Here is a 15655-nt window from a genome sequence, read left to right as displayed (position 1 = left end):
TTCCTTAGTAAGCAGCATAATGAACAGTTCCAATAGGCGGTATTCATTGGAGAAAGATAGCTGAATAGTCTAGCGCCGAGACGCCTACGGGTATTCGTTTGCGCTCAATAAATGTCAGAAATAAATAAATAAATATTCAATGTGGCTCAAAACAAATATTCTCTCTACTTCGTAACTGTGTCCACAGAGAAGTCTGCTGAGACCTAGATCTTATTGGTCAGGGACAGAAAAGGGTCCATTTTTGTATGCTTCCATTATCTGTCTCGCCTGACGTTGCCTGTGAAAGCTTACTTACTATCCTGGGGCATTTGGATCACAGTTCATCTGAATGCAATACGGTGCCCACTTTGAAATGCCAGTTTGGGGTCAAAATACTGTGGAGTCAGCTTTGGCATAAATGACGATAGAAAGGATAACATACCTTCCTGCTCAAGTCCCTCAAGAACACTCAGGAACAAGACAATATTCCAGTGACAGCTGTGAAAGTACTTCTGGAGAGTGGTGAGCAGGCCTGGCAGACCAGCTAGAGGTTCTGGGACAGGACAAAGGAGTTTACTTTGATCTCAAAACATTCTGCTCATGCGGCCTTATCGTGGCACCTTTGCTGTTTCTAAGGCTTCCTCTGTTCCCGGACCCATCAGCATTCAGACTGGCGGTCACAGCTGGCTAGCTGTTGGGGCTGTATGGGCGATACATATAGTTCTCTCCCAGGGGATCCTCATCAATAGTCATAAGTATTAGAATATTCCCACCCATGCGCGGGACCCCGGAAACACTATATTATATGTGCCCCACATATATATAACCATATATATATACATATTACCTACTGGCGGTCGCCAGTAGGTAGTTATAGTTAGGATTGATTTCCATAGGGAAATCGCAACATTCTATTTGGAATAACTTTGGCGCCGGTTGAGGAATCGGCCTGAATTTTTCAGCAACTTTGCCTCGCGGCGCTCCGCTCCTTCTGTGAAAGTTTGGGGGGGATTTGTCAAGCAGGGGTGGAGATAAAAGGGGGGTCCCAAAACGTGTTTTCCCCGTGTTAATTTCCATAGGGCGGTCGGTCGCACTTTTAGCTCGAACGGCTGAATGGATTTTCACCAAACTTGGCAAAATTGTAGGGACTGGTAGCCCGATGTGCCTTTGCTATGTCTCAAGATAGGTGCTCCAGAGGATTTTGAGTTATTTAGGTTCAAAAAAATTTATATATCTATGGCAGCGCCCCGGTACGCGCACCGGGGAGCGCATCGGCGCGCCACGCGAGTTGCGCACGGGAAGCTGATTGGCTGTCGGGTGTCTGTAAACATTCGAAACAGTCCGGAGCGGCCGCCATCTTGTGTCTCGGTAGGATCTAGACACAAGAGGTGGCTAAAAACAAAACGGGGAAATGACCAAAAGGGGGCAGGGTACATCCCCACTGACCCCCTAAGTTTGATGTGGGGGCCATAAAAGGGTCCCGCGGGACAAAAAAAAATGATTTTTTTTCGATTTTCGCGGGGGGAGTGCCCGGTACGCGCACCGGGGCGCGTACCGGGGAGCGTACTTTGGTGAAAAATAGTGAAAATAATAGTGTAAAATAATCATTTTGAGTGATTACAGGTAGGGTAACTCTGGAAAGAGCTTTTGGGTTCTGTGGCTGTTTTAGGTACCTACAAGTACGTCCCACAGACACCCACACGCACACAACCCCACACCCCCACACCCACACACTCCCCACACACACCTCACACACGCACACCTCCACCCACACCCAAACACCCCACACCCCCACACCGACACCTTACACATCCACACCCACACCCACATCCCACACACCCACACTCAAACACACACCTCACCCCCCCCAACACACACACACACACACACGCACACACAGATATCTCACAGACACACCCCACACATCCCACACACACACCTCCCCCCCCACACACACACACACCTCACAGACACATCCACACATCCCACACATACATACACATCCTACACACATACCCCCCACACCCCACACACCCACACCCACACACACCTTACACACCCACATCCCCACCCACACCCACATACCCCACACACCTATACACCTCACCCCCCCCCCACACACACACACACACATACACACCTCACAGACACACCCCACACATCCCACACACACCTCCCCCACCCCCACACATGGGGAAAACTCAGTGAAACACTAAAATAATAATTTAAAGTGCTTAGAGGTAGGGTATCTCTGAATAGAGTTGTTGTGTTGTGTGGGTGATTTAAGTACCAACATGTAGGTACCAATGCAGAGTCTTAAATTCAATGTACACCGTTTCCTCTGTAGATAATTTGCATGTTGTTATAGAAGTTATTGTGGTATATGGAATCCATACCATAGTCTGTCAGGAAAGCAGAAAGAACATGGAGGCAGGAGATGAAAAAGAGATGTCAAATACACATTGGAGATAATATAGTGGGAGAAAGGAAGTATCTATGAGCAAAATTACTATGTAAAACAAAAAAGTTGCACAGTATACTATAAGTCTGACTTTACATTATAATCAATTTGGTACTAGTTTAAGAATTACATATAAAAATGAATAATGTCTCAAACAGTTTTCTCTTTTCCGTATTTTCCTCCTTTGCTCTTTTAGTAATTCCTGTTTACTCACTCAGCAGTATTGTCGCACTCTATCACTATAAATCACCCACTCTCCCTTGCTTATCTTTGTTTGCTCCTTACTTTTGACCTCTTCTCTCTATTTTTCGTTCACTACTTCTATGTCCTCAATGCCTCACTCTACTTGTGTTATGTTCACTTGTGTTTATCTACCTTCTATCACTTCTTTTACAACAACTTCACTGCTCCTCTCTCATCGTTCTTCATCTCATTTCTTTTAATCTGGTTCCATTACTATCCATCATTTCCTTTCTTTCAATGTCCTTCTCTTTACTTTCATCACCAAATTATTTTCTCTCAGTACCACTGTTTTAGTCATCTTCTCCTCTCTTTCCTTCTTTTTGCTCACTTACTCATTTCCTTTTCTCACTCATTGTACTCCACCTCACTCAGTTTTTCTCTTAGTGTGACTACCTTATAACTTCCTCAGTCCATTTCCCTCAATCGTTGTATATTATCCTGTCTCCCTTCATCCTTTCACTCTATGACTGTTCTTCACTTACTCTCAGTTATCTTCTATTCCTCATTCTTCTAAATGCTTCCTTAATTAGACTGTTTTCTGTCTCAGTCATCATCTTTTTACTTACTTCTGTTTCCTGATTTAGTTTTGCTAACTCACATTGTTTTAGTATCTTTCTTACCTTCAGTTCATTTCTCTGTTCTTCTCTCTCTTTTTGTCAGTGAATCTATATGCCTTACTCTTTGTAATTTGCTCTCCTTCTATTTCTTTTTCTCTCTTTTTGTCCTTCTACCTTAGTTTATTTCCCTTTCTGTGTCCTTCACTCTAACTTTATTTATAAATAGAGTGTTATGATTTTTAACCTCTTCCTCTGTATCTTTTAATTTAAAATACATATTTTACTAATTATAACTTATTTTTTCTTCTCTCTTTCACAGGTACAAACTGTAGTACAAAAAATTAAAGTTACATTTATTATATGGTAAGTATGACAAAAAAATGTAGTTTGTCATCACCCTTTGCTATAAGGTCACTAACATTTTCTCAATCTACCTCACTCCTGTGTCTTTACTCTGCTTCTCTCACTTATTCTTATTCTACATGTTTACTCCCCTTTCCCTATTTACCCTCTCATATTCAACTTCTTTCGATCCCTATTCTTTACTTCACTTACCCTCTGTTCCCTTCCTTTGCTTCTTCACTCATTCTCTTTTTCTTAATTATTTACCTTACTCCTACACATACACCTCATCCCCCTCCAACACATACACACACCTGTAACATACACCCCACACACACACCACACACACACCTCATACACACAAAAAAACCTCCCACACACACTCCTCAAAAACACACACACATTCCATACACACACATACATCTAACACATATACACCCCACACTCATACACTTCTCACACATATTTCACACACCCTCACCTCCACCCACACCAAAACACTCCACACAACCACACCCACAGACACACCTTACACATCCACACTCCGACCTACATCCACTGACTCCCTGTAAGTCACACACACTGCATTACTTATCTTTTTTTGCTGTTTTACTCAAGCCCAATCAGGTACTGTTTCCTTTACTCTCTTTGTCCTCTCTCTTTGTCACTCCCCATGTGTTATCCTAATTCAATTTTCTCCCTCTTCACCCCTCTTTACTTATACTACCTGGTCTTTTCTCATTTTCCCTCATCGTTCTTCATTTATCGTGGTTCCGCCACTACCCTTCATTCTCCATTTTTTACTGTCCTTCCTTTTTCTTTTAACAGCCAATCACAGTCTCACACTATCTCTACTTTAGTGTTCTTCCTCTCTCTTCCTTTCTTTCGCTCCTTCAGTCATTTTACTTTTCTCACTTTCATCCAATTACACCTTCTCTATTTTTTACTATGTGGTCATCTTTTAGCTCTTTTTCTCTTAACATAACTCTCTTTGTGTCCTTCCCTCATGCTAACTGCTTCATTAAAAAAAAATTCTATTTTTTTGGGGGGCGCGCCCCGGTACGCGTACCCTAAGGACAAAAAATTTACAGAGATCCTTTAAAAATATAGGTTTAATTTTATAAATGAAAGGTAGTTCTGAAAATAACTTTTTTTAATGCTTTTTGTTGTTTTATATTTTTTTTAATGTTTTTTGAACATTTTGTACTTTTTTTGGCTTTTCAAAACAGTTTTATATTTTTTTTGTATTTTTTATGGGAAGAAACAAAGAGAAAGGGAATTGAAAATGGCTCAACTGGAGCACAAAACCAAAAAACGAAAAAAATGACTTCTTTTTTTTGGGGCAATTGTGATTCTGACCAGCAAGGACGATCAGCTTTACGCTCTTTTCACCATAGGCGATGAGCTTGCCACATTCAGTACAAGTGATTCTAAAAGTACCAAATTGTTGCTGAATGCAAGGCATCGTCTCCGTTGTTTCTGGGTCCGATTGACTGGGTTGCTTTCTTTTTGAGCTGGTTCTTGAACACTGGGGGAGGTGACTGGCCAGTTCCCTGATCTCTGCACGAGAATAGTTAGCAGGATGCTTCCGGGTCATTTGCCGAATCATGGTATGATTCCCAAATGAATATTTTTTATCTGGATTGCCCCTTGAGAGTTCTGCACCACAGATTCGACATGTTACCTTGGCCGCATTAACTTTTTTCTTGCCCTCTGGAAGAGAAAAAAACTCCCATACAATGTGTTCTTTTGGCGTTTATGGGGTAATTTCTTCCGGCAGCCATCTGCTCCCTTCCTCCTCTTCCTCTTCCTCCTCCTCCTCTTCTCCACCAGCAATGTTTTGTTCTGGTGGTCCTCTTGGTGGTTGTGGTGGTGGTGGTGGTGCAGATGCCCCAGCTGTTGCTGCTACAGTAGCCATTTCCAAGTACAAAAGAATTGTCTCTGTAGATGAAACAGGTCTTCCTCAGTCAAAGGACAAAGTCAGAGTAAGGAAGAAAGGTGGGGTTTTGTATCATTTGGAAAAAAATACTGTGCTGAACCAATCAGAAGTGTTATTTTCAGGTCACAAGACCCAGGCTTTACTCATTTGGAAACCAAAACTGTTCTGCACCAATAGAAAGTGTTATTTTCAGGTCGCAAGACCCAGGCTGGTCACAAGACCCAGGCTATACTCATTTGGATACCAAAACTGTTCTGCACCAATAGAAAGTGTTATTTTCAGGTCACATGACCCGTTGCGCTTACACTACGTGCCCCGGGGCGCGCCCGTAGTCGCGCTCCGGGGCGCGCCCGCGGGTGCGTAGCGTAAGCGCGTCAGGACGTTTCGCGATCGTATGCGATCGCGTGCTTTCAGTTACGATTACGCTGTGCGTCATATGACGCATCACGCGGTTATGCCAAACGTCACGATGTTGTTTTCGTTCGCGAGAATAGCGCTAACGGGACGCTCCCCGGTACGCGCCCCGGGGCGCGCCGTAACACTGCGCTTACCCGTGCGTTCACCGGTACGCGCCCCGGGAGCGCCCCCGGGTTACAAATTTTAAAAAAAACATTTTTTTTTTTTTACATATTTATACAATATAAAATTCGTTTTAAAATGTTTCACTTTCTATACCTATTATGATTTGCTATTAAAAAAACATTGAAATTCACTGAAAAAACCATAGGTTTCACACCAGTTATAGTTAGGAATTAGCATTTAAAAAACCTATTAAATTCACTGAAAAAACAATAGGTTTTACACCAGTTATAGTTAGCTGGAAATTTTACTCGCATAAAACCATTGAAATTCCCACGTTATAGTTAGTTGGACTCACTATAACTTGCGCGTGCAATGCACTGCTGATGATGTCACATATTACATCACTCATGACATGGTCAGTGACATCACTCATGACATCACTCATGACACCATCCTTGTGACAGAGTGACAGACCTCCTTTCACTGTAATGTAACCCTTGAAACACATATTCAAAAATAGAAACTAAAATTTTCAAAAAAATGGAGATACCCATACCAGTTACAACAACCAATTCAGTAATTCCACCATCTATATACACATCCACTCATTCACCAACAGTTCTATGTAGTCACTCATACACATACTCACTCATCATATGTAGTGATACACCTATACATCCTGTTACACACCGACAGTCATCCAATAGATACTCTCACACATACTCACACATGCAAATAAACTATTAAACATCCATTTGTTTGCATATACAGTTATACACACACTACCACTTTACTTTTAAGGAAACTTACACATACTTACTCTCTTAAACAATCACTTATAGAAACACATACTAATTTAAAAAGGAACTCTTACAATCTCTCACTCTCACATATACTCACTTATATACATCAATATTCACATATACTACATTAAAACATATATAGTTACTGATAAAGACACTAGTGAGACAGTCATTCACTCACTAACATACACATATACACACTCATCCACCCATACAGTCCTGCACATGTGCTGTATTCAAAACTCATACAAACAGAGAGTCAGTCATTCATGCATCTATGTGCTAAGTAATACCGCCACCAAACCATACAAACACTTATACTGATACTAAGAAAAACATCTAATAACGCATATACCTACACATGTAGCTACACACCAACCCATGCAGCCACTTATACACAAAGTGTTACATTAATACATATATTTAAATATTTAAACATTACTCACTATTATTTATTTTTCAGAAAGACACACATTCACTGGATGGTGTCATGAGTGATGTCATGAGTGATGTCACTGACCATATCATGAGTGATGTAATATGTGACATCATCAGCAGTGCATTGCACGCACAAGTTATAGTGAGTCCAACTAACTATAACGTGGGAATTTCAATGGTTTTATGCGAGTAAAATTTCCAGCTAACTATAACTGGTGTAAAACCTATGGTTTTTTCAGTGAATTTAATAGGTTTTTTAAATGCTAATTCCTAACTATAACTGGTGTGAAACCTATGGTTTTTTCAGTGAATATATATATAAATAAAAATAAGCAATTGCAGCCTAATAAACACTAGAACTGAATCATGCTGTAAAGAATTTCCACCATACATGAATAACATGCATTAGAAACATGAGAAACAACAACAAAGTTTGTTTAGAAACTGTTTTAATGCTCAGAAAGCAGTAGAAATTCTCATAAACCACTGAAAGCATAGAAAGCGCCCAGGCTGCATTGCAAATACACAGTCTAAAAAGACTGAAAAGCTCACCTGTAGCTGCATAGCAATACACTGCCTTTAAAGCACTCCTGACCCCCAGCTTCCCATCATGCCTCAGGGGTGACAGTTAGGTCAGTTGTTATTTCCGGCTCCTTCAGGAAGGATCCTGGCAACACAGCTCCACTCTTTTCTGTTTTTCTTCAGAAAATCTTTTCACTTTTGACAACTTTTAATCCTTACTTCGACGTTTTTCATCTGTAGAAGTGAGAGGCTGTCTTTTTTTGACAGGTTTTGGCATTTTTAACATCTTAAAATGCAATCTCTTTTTGACTCTTGCCCTTCTTGTGGAAAAGAGAAGGCCAAAATAGACTCACATGCAGTCTCTATTCCTTGTCTCCCTGAAGATCATCTTTCAAAGACCTGCCCTCACTGTCAGTGCCTGTCCAGCAGAACTTTGAAGGACAGGGAAATAATTCGCCTTTATGGCCTGGCATCCATGTCTTAAAGAGGAAGCTCTCCAGTAAAGAAGGGCGCCAAGAGGTCTAGACTATCTTCTAGAAGTAAGTCCTCGTGTCCTTCTGCTTCAGCGTCAGGCTCGGCGCTGAAAGAAGATCTTCAGGTGGGCCATTTATCGAAGAAACCCTCGACAGCGGGCTCGCCGTCGAGAAAACGTCGTTGATGTCGAAGAGTCGAGGTCCTCCGCCGTCGTCAACTCGGCGACGATCGGCGTCGAGGAGCAGAGACCCTCCGCCGTCGTCAACCCGGCGATGATCGGCGTCGAGGAGCAGGGACCCTCTGCCGTCGTCATCTCGACGACGATCAGCATCGAGGAGTGTCACCCCTCTGCCGTCGTCAACTTGGCGACGAACGACGTCGAGGATCAAGTCCCCTCCGCCATTGTCAACTCGGCGACGATCGCGTCAAGGTGCAGAGACCCTCCGTCGGCGTCGAGGACAGGGACCCCTCTGCCGTCATCAACTCGGCGACGATTGGCGTCGAGGATGAGATATCCGTCGTCGTCTCGATGACGTTCGGCGTCGAGGGCGATGAATACCCCTCCGCCGTCGTCTCGCAGACCTTCGACGTCGAGAGTAGATACAGCTCTGCCGTTGTCGAGAAGACACTCGGCGTCGAGAGAGAGAAATCCTCCGTCGCCGGCCTCTCATTGCCGGTCGACCTCGAGACAGCACTCACCTGTTTCTCATCTGCACAGGTCGCCGTCGAGACGACGTTCGATGTCGAGCAGACGGCAAGAGCCTAGATCGGCGTCTGGAGTGCGTGCAGGTTCGACGTCGAGAGCACGTTCGACGTCGAGACAGTCCTCGGTGAGTTCTGGAGATGGATCGGTCGTCCTGGTGACGGAGTAAGCCTCAAGCCATTCATCCTCTCATTCTTACAGGAGGGCTTCTGCAAGATCAGCCACTCCGCAACCTGCTACCCACGTCCGCAAGTCCCCTTCAAGACCTCCTGCTGCAGTTCAGTTATCCCGAAGATGGCAGCTGCCCTTAAGTTAGTGGCAGGACACTGGGGCAACAAGGCGAATGCAGGAGTATGCCAGTTCTGTGCATAGGTCTCCTCTTCAGAGACTGGTGGACGAAGTGGACAGAGTTAGCTCTCCTAGACACAGGCATGAGAGGTCTCCGGAGAGAAGGCACTACAGATCGCGTTCTCCAAGACGTGAGGAACACACAGTCAGATGAGAAGGGAGGAGTAGTGCACACCGACGAAGTAGGAGAACACCATCTACTTCCTCGACTTCCTCTTCCCGGTCCTCCAGGAGGGATTACTCCCCCACACTATGGGACAGCCTGATTTCCATGGTCTCTCCCATAGATGACATTAACACCTACCATGAGGTTCTGCAGAGAGGTGCGCAGAAACTCAATATTGAGATGTCTGTTCCGCAAGTCACGACGGCGGTGATTTTCGAGACTCTCATCAGAAGTCAGCGTCTCGACCTCTGCTTCCATTGGTTCCTGGGATCCTTGACCCAGTCATGGACAATTTTTGAACTCCAGCAACCATTAAAGTGGTGCCGGCTCGCCTCTTAAAGAAATATAATCCGGCTACCTCGGATCCGGTCTTTGTCAAGACGGATCCTCCTGCGGACTGTCATTGTAGCGGCAGCGAAGAAGACGCATGCTGTTTCGGCCACTTCTTCAGTTCCACCAGACAAAGAGAGCAGGTCCCAGGACTCGTGGGGTCGCAGTGCCTGCACTTCTGCTGCTGCATCCCTTAAAGTCTCCAGCGCGGCTGCTTTGCTTGGCAGGTATGACAGAGCTCTCTGGGACTCTTTGGAGTGTTTCAAAACTAAGCTCCCAAAGGAGGACCGAAAGGATTTCGCTGAAATAGTCACGGAGGGATGTTTGGTGGCTAACCAAATGATAAGCACAGCGGCAGATGGTGTGGTGCTATCAGCACACTCTTACGCGCATGGAGTATGCGCCAGGAGATCGTCCTGGTTGCGATTGACGGGACTGAAGCCAGATGCACAGCAAAGAATCCTGAACCTCCCGTTCTCTGTCTCTTCTCTCTTCGGCACGCATGCTGACAAAGAGACGAATAGGATGAAAACCGAGTTGGACACTGTCAAGGCAGTTGGGTTGGAGAAGAAAAAGGAATTTAAGCGCCGCTACAAATCCAACCAGCGCAAGGGGCCTCAACAGAGGGTTCAAACCCCTCAGTGGTCCCAGAACAAGAACCAGGGGAAGACCTAGTTTCGAGGAGGAAAAATCCAACAGAGGTAGAGATGGTCACCAACAGCAGTCCTCTAGCACGGCGAGAGGAGGAAAGTCATGAACAGTGGCTTCCTCCGCCGCTGTTGCCGACTCCAGTGGGAGGAAGTGCTTCTCAACATCTAGTAGAGTGGGCGAGCATCACAGGAGATCGCTGGGTGCTGAATATACTACGCAATGGATATCCGCTACGTTTCCGTGCGCTGCAAAAGGACATTCCGCCAAAAAAGTCTCGTCCTCATCAGTTAAAGCTGCTTCGAAAAGAGGGGAGAGCTCTTCTCCAAAAGCAAGCGATAGAGGAGGTCCTGCCCTCTCAAAGAGGAAGAGGAGTTTACTCCAGATACTTTCTTGTCCCCAAAAAAGATCAGGAGGGCAAGTTTCGACCAATCCTGGACTTTCGTCTTCTGAACAAGGTCATAGTGAAGGAGAAGTTTTGCATGTTGGCGCTTCACCAAATATGTCCACATCTACATGTCGGGGATTGGATGTGTTCGGTGGACCACCAAGATGCGTACTTCCTGATCTCCATTGCGAAAAGTCATCGGAAGTACCTGCGGTTTGTGGTCGGTCACTAACATTATCAGTACAAGGTCCTGCCCTTTGGTCTGAAGTCGGCTCTGCGAGTCTTCACCAAATGCATGGCAGTGGTGGCAGCTTTTCTTCACAGAAAAGGTCTATTCTTCTATCCATACTTGGACGACTGGCTGCTGAAAGGCCCATCCCCACTGCAAGTGAAGCACGACTTCCAATTCTGTCTGCAACAGCGGCGCGACCTCGGGCTGCATGTCAACATGGAGAAGTCAGTGCAGCAACCCACCCAGTCCATCCACTACCTCGGCTCCATTCTGGACACATGCGTGAGAAGAGTGTATCCTTCGGAGGAGAGACTATCTTCCATGAGACAGAGGTGCAGTCTTATTCTCCAGGTGCAGAATCCAACAGTCTGGCAGGTGGCACCCCTGCTAGGTTTGATGGCATCCTGCATTTTTCTCATTCCTAACGCCAGGCTGAGGATGCGTCCTTTGCAGAAGAGTCTGGAGGACCAGTGGGATCAGTCAACAGGTCGCTGGGAGGATCGGATCTCTCTCTCCCAGGCGGTGAGATCCTACCTCTCATGGTGGACTCAGCAGCGGAATCTGATGGTGGGAGTCCCTTTGCCCCAGCCACTACCAGTACATTCGGTAGTGACAGGCGCGTCTCTACAAGGCTGGGGGGCACACATGGGGTGCCTTCAAATACAAGGGCGGTGTTCGGCAAAAGAATAGACCTACCACATCAATATGCTGGAGCTACGAGCAGTCCATCTGGCTCTAAAGGCTTTCCTGCCGGCAATCGAATCCGATTCGGTCGTGGTCCAGACCGACAACACGACGACCATGTTCTACCTGAACAAACAGGGTGGAACTCGGTCGCGTCCTCTCTCCCTGGAGTCACAATCGATCTGGCACTGGCTGCTCGCCCGGACCCTCTCGGTGGTGGCGGTCCATCTTCCAGGAGAGCTAAATGTCAAGGCAGACACACTCAGCAGGCACTTCGAAGATCAGCCAGACTGGGTGCTGCACGACGAGGTGGTGGCAGATCTTTTCCATCGCTGGGGTCGTCCGGAAATAGATTTATTTGTGGACGAAGAAAACACAAAATGCCACGCCTTCGCGTCCAGATCCCACCGTCCAGGGACAAGGGGGAATGCTCTGTTGATGGACTGGTCAGGGACATTTGCCTACGCCTTTCCTCCTCTGCCCCTGATCCCGAAGGTGGTGTCCAAGCTACTCAGATCCAGCATGACCATGATTCTGATAGCTCCAGACTGGCCACGGCAGTGGTGGTACCCGGACCTTCTTCATCTGTCGGTACTTCCACACAGGAGACTACCTTGCAGGCCGGACCTGCTGACCAAGATGGGAGGGAGGATTCTTCATCCCAACCTTCCCTCACTGAACTTGAAAGCATGGCTCCTGAGGTCCTGCAATACGGACATTTAAATCTGCCTCCTGATTGCATGCATATTTTGAAAGAATCAAAAAGGCCCTCCACAAGAACGTCTTATGCGTTTAAGTGGAAGAGGTTTTTTCTGTGGTGTAGGGAACATCACTTTGATCCTAGAAGGGACAGGAGGATGTCATTCTCCCTTACCTTCTCTTCCTAGCAAGATCGGGTCTAAAGTATGCTTCTATCAGGGTGCATCTATCTGCCATTACGGCGTACAGGAAGTCTCCTAGTCAGCCCTCTTTTTTACAGATGCAGGTGGTCAAGGACTTCTTACAGGGGTTGAAGAAAGTATATCCCTCTGTTCAAAACCCTTCTCCTCCGTGGGAGTTGAACCTGGTGTTATCGAAGTTGATGGGCCTCCTTTTGAGCCAATCCACAGAGCTTCCTTGCAGCATTTGACTTGGAAGGCCGCTTTTCTGGTAGCCATTACATCTGCGCGCAGAGTAAGCGAGATCCAAGCACTGTGTACTAATGAGCCTTACACTGTTTTCCACCATAACAGAGTAGTCTTAAGGACGCATCCTTCTTTTCTCTCTAAGGTGGTGTCTGATTTTCATATCAATCAGTCTATTTCCCTGCCATCTTTTTTCCCTAATCCAGCGCCCCCGGCGGAGCAGTCGCATCATTCCTTAGACCTCAAGAGGGTGCTTAAGTTCTACTTAGAAAGTACCAGGGGCATAAGGAAGACAGATCAGTTATTTGTCAATTATGACGCCATGAGAACAGGCTTCCCAGCTGCTAATAAATCCTTTTCTAGATGGATTGTTTCCTGTATCACCTTAGCTTACCAGTTGGTGAAAAGGCCCTTACCTTTGCCTCCTAAAGCACATTCCACTAGGGGGAAAGCGGCCACAGTTGCTTTCTTACATGACGTCCCAATGTCAGAGATTTGCAAGGCGGCCACCTGGAAATCAGTTCATACCTTTACGAGGCACTACTGCCTAGAATCTGATTCCAGGACTGATGCTCAAGTAGGCCAAGGCTCCTTGAGGAATCTGTTTGGATAGTTTTGTTACTCTATCCTAGCTTGGTTTCTAAGCTTACTGGTCACGTTTTCTGTGTTCTCCTTTTCCCGCAGGGAGATGAGGTGAGGCTCGCTATTCTATTCTAATGCTTATGACTATTGATGATGATCCTCTGGAAGAGAAGGATTAGTTACTTACCTGTAATCCTAGTTCTCTTCCGGGGTATCCTCATCAAAGTCATAAGCAACCCTCCCGCCTCCCCGGGCAAAGGACTACTATGCTTTGGAGATGTTGTTAACCTCTTTGTTCCATGGTTTATTCAGTCTCCGCAAAGAACAACTGACCTAACTGTCACCCCTGAGGCATGATGGGAAGCTGGGGGTCAGGAGTGCCTTAAAGGCACGGTGTCAGTTTATTGCTATGCAGCTACAGGTTAGCTTTTCAGTCTTTTTAGACTGTGTATTTGCAATGCAGCCTGGGAGTTTTCTATGCTTTCAGTGGTTTATGAGAATTTCTACTGCTTTCTGAGCATTAAAACAGTTTCTAAACAAACTTTGTTGTTGTTTCTCATGTTTCTAATGCATGTTATTCATGTAGGGTGGAAATTCTTTACAGCATGATTCAGCTCTAGTGTTTATTAGGCTGCAATTGCTTATTTTTATTTATATATATATGTATATATATATATGGTTATATATATGTGGGGCACATATAATATAGTGTTTCCGGGGTGCCGCGCATGGGCGGGAATATTCTAATGCTTATGACTTTGATGAGGATACCCCTGGAAGAGAACTAGGATTACAGGTAAGTAACGTATGCTTCAGTTAACAGTATCTACTGTAAGTGCGGCTACGTCGTGCCACCCCCAATAAAATGTACCTTGAAGTGAGGATCAGGTACCTCCCTTGCTTAGAAGTCACATAGAGACCCTCTTGAAGACATAGCTTCTTAAAATCTTAGGGCCTGATTTGAAAACTGCACTTTGCAGTACATTTCATAGTATTACAAAATGTTCTACAAACTGTAATTCAAAACTGCAGATAAGTATTGGCTTTAGTAGTTAATGTGTGAGTGGCACAAGGGAGTGGATTAAAGAAGGGGAAGAGTTACCACAAAGGGAGATAGGATTAGGGAGGAGTAAAGGGGTTTTAGTGAGGCTCAGGGAAGGGTTTAAGGAGGGACGTCACCCCCACACACAAAAGTAAGCCAATTGCAGTACTTAGGAGGTAATGACATGTAACATACACCTTTCTACTTGGATTTGAGAGTAAACTTAATCCAAAGGGTAAACACACTCAAAAGTGTAGGTTATCTTTGTGAATCAGGCCCATAGTATTCATACCAAAATATATATTTGTCAAATCTATCTTTAATACCCCACAGTTGCCAAATTGAAGCAAACTTGGGAAGGTCCAGCTTGGGACTACCACCCATTTCTGTAATGAAGATAAATAGTCAGGTATTTCAGTCTAAAAAAGTGCCTACATGTCACAAGATAGGGACCAGATGTATCAAAGGGTTTTACCCATTCTGTGTCTATGGGAAAATGTGTTTGTACATATGGCCCCTAGTTTTATTAGACTGTTTAGATAGGATTTGGCACTCAGTAACCAGCTTCTAGACAGTATTATTAGGAGAGTTGATTACTTACCAGGTCCAGATGAAAAAAAGGAAAAAGGGCAAAGAAATGGCCAGTTGGAGCCAGCGCCATTCACGGATGCCATATGCCACCCCAGGCAATAATATCTGGCCCACAGTGGCACAGTAGCCCAGGGCTGACAACACAATTGCTCGAAATTTACCAGGTGTCCATTCAATAACTGTGAAGGAAAAAAGACCAAACTAGTTAGTGTAGCCCAGAAAGAGAGAGCTCCATATTTGTATATCGCATGCTTCTTTTTGGGCAGTTAGCTTTAAAAAAACAGTTTTCTTCACAGTATAGATAACAATGGACAGCAATTGAAATTAAGATGTTATGGTGTTTTTTAAATTTAATGAAAAAGTAGTTAATAAAATAATAGAATATGTGAGGTCATAGGCAGTGCGTGAAGGGGGAACATGTTTTAGTCAGCTAACTAAACTATAACTGATATTTTTCAGTGTTTTTGGGGGGTTTTAACCCCTTGCCTGCGGGGCAGATTCCCCCGCTGTGCTGGGGGGCGCGCACAGCGCCCCGGT

At 45.0% G+C, this 15655-nt stretch overlaps 1 protein-coding gene across 1 annotated transcript in view; it reads right to left on the bottom strand.

Moving 5' to 3' along the window:
- LOC144783270 (uncharacterized) overlaps positions 1 to 15655 on the bottom strand; it is a 1224061-nt gene that overhangs the window by 717424 nt on the left and 490982 nt on the right. The window contains exon 5 of the mRNA XM_078662335.1: positions 15129 to 15297. Coding sequence (XP_078518461.1) covers positions 15129 to 15297 — 169 coding nt within the window. The remainder of the gene's footprint in view (positions 1 to 15128; positions 15298 to 15655) is intronic.

This window comes from Lissotriton helveticus, chromosome 9 (assembly GCF_964261635.1).
Source record: "Lissotriton helveticus chromosome 9, aLisHel1.1, whole genome shotgun sequence".
NCBI lineage: Eukaryota > Metazoa > Chordata > Amphibia > Caudata > Salamandridae > Lissotriton > Lissotriton helveticus.
The sequence above is the reverse complement of the archived record's forward strand: the minus strand, read 5'-3'. Positions and strand labels throughout refer to the sequence as shown.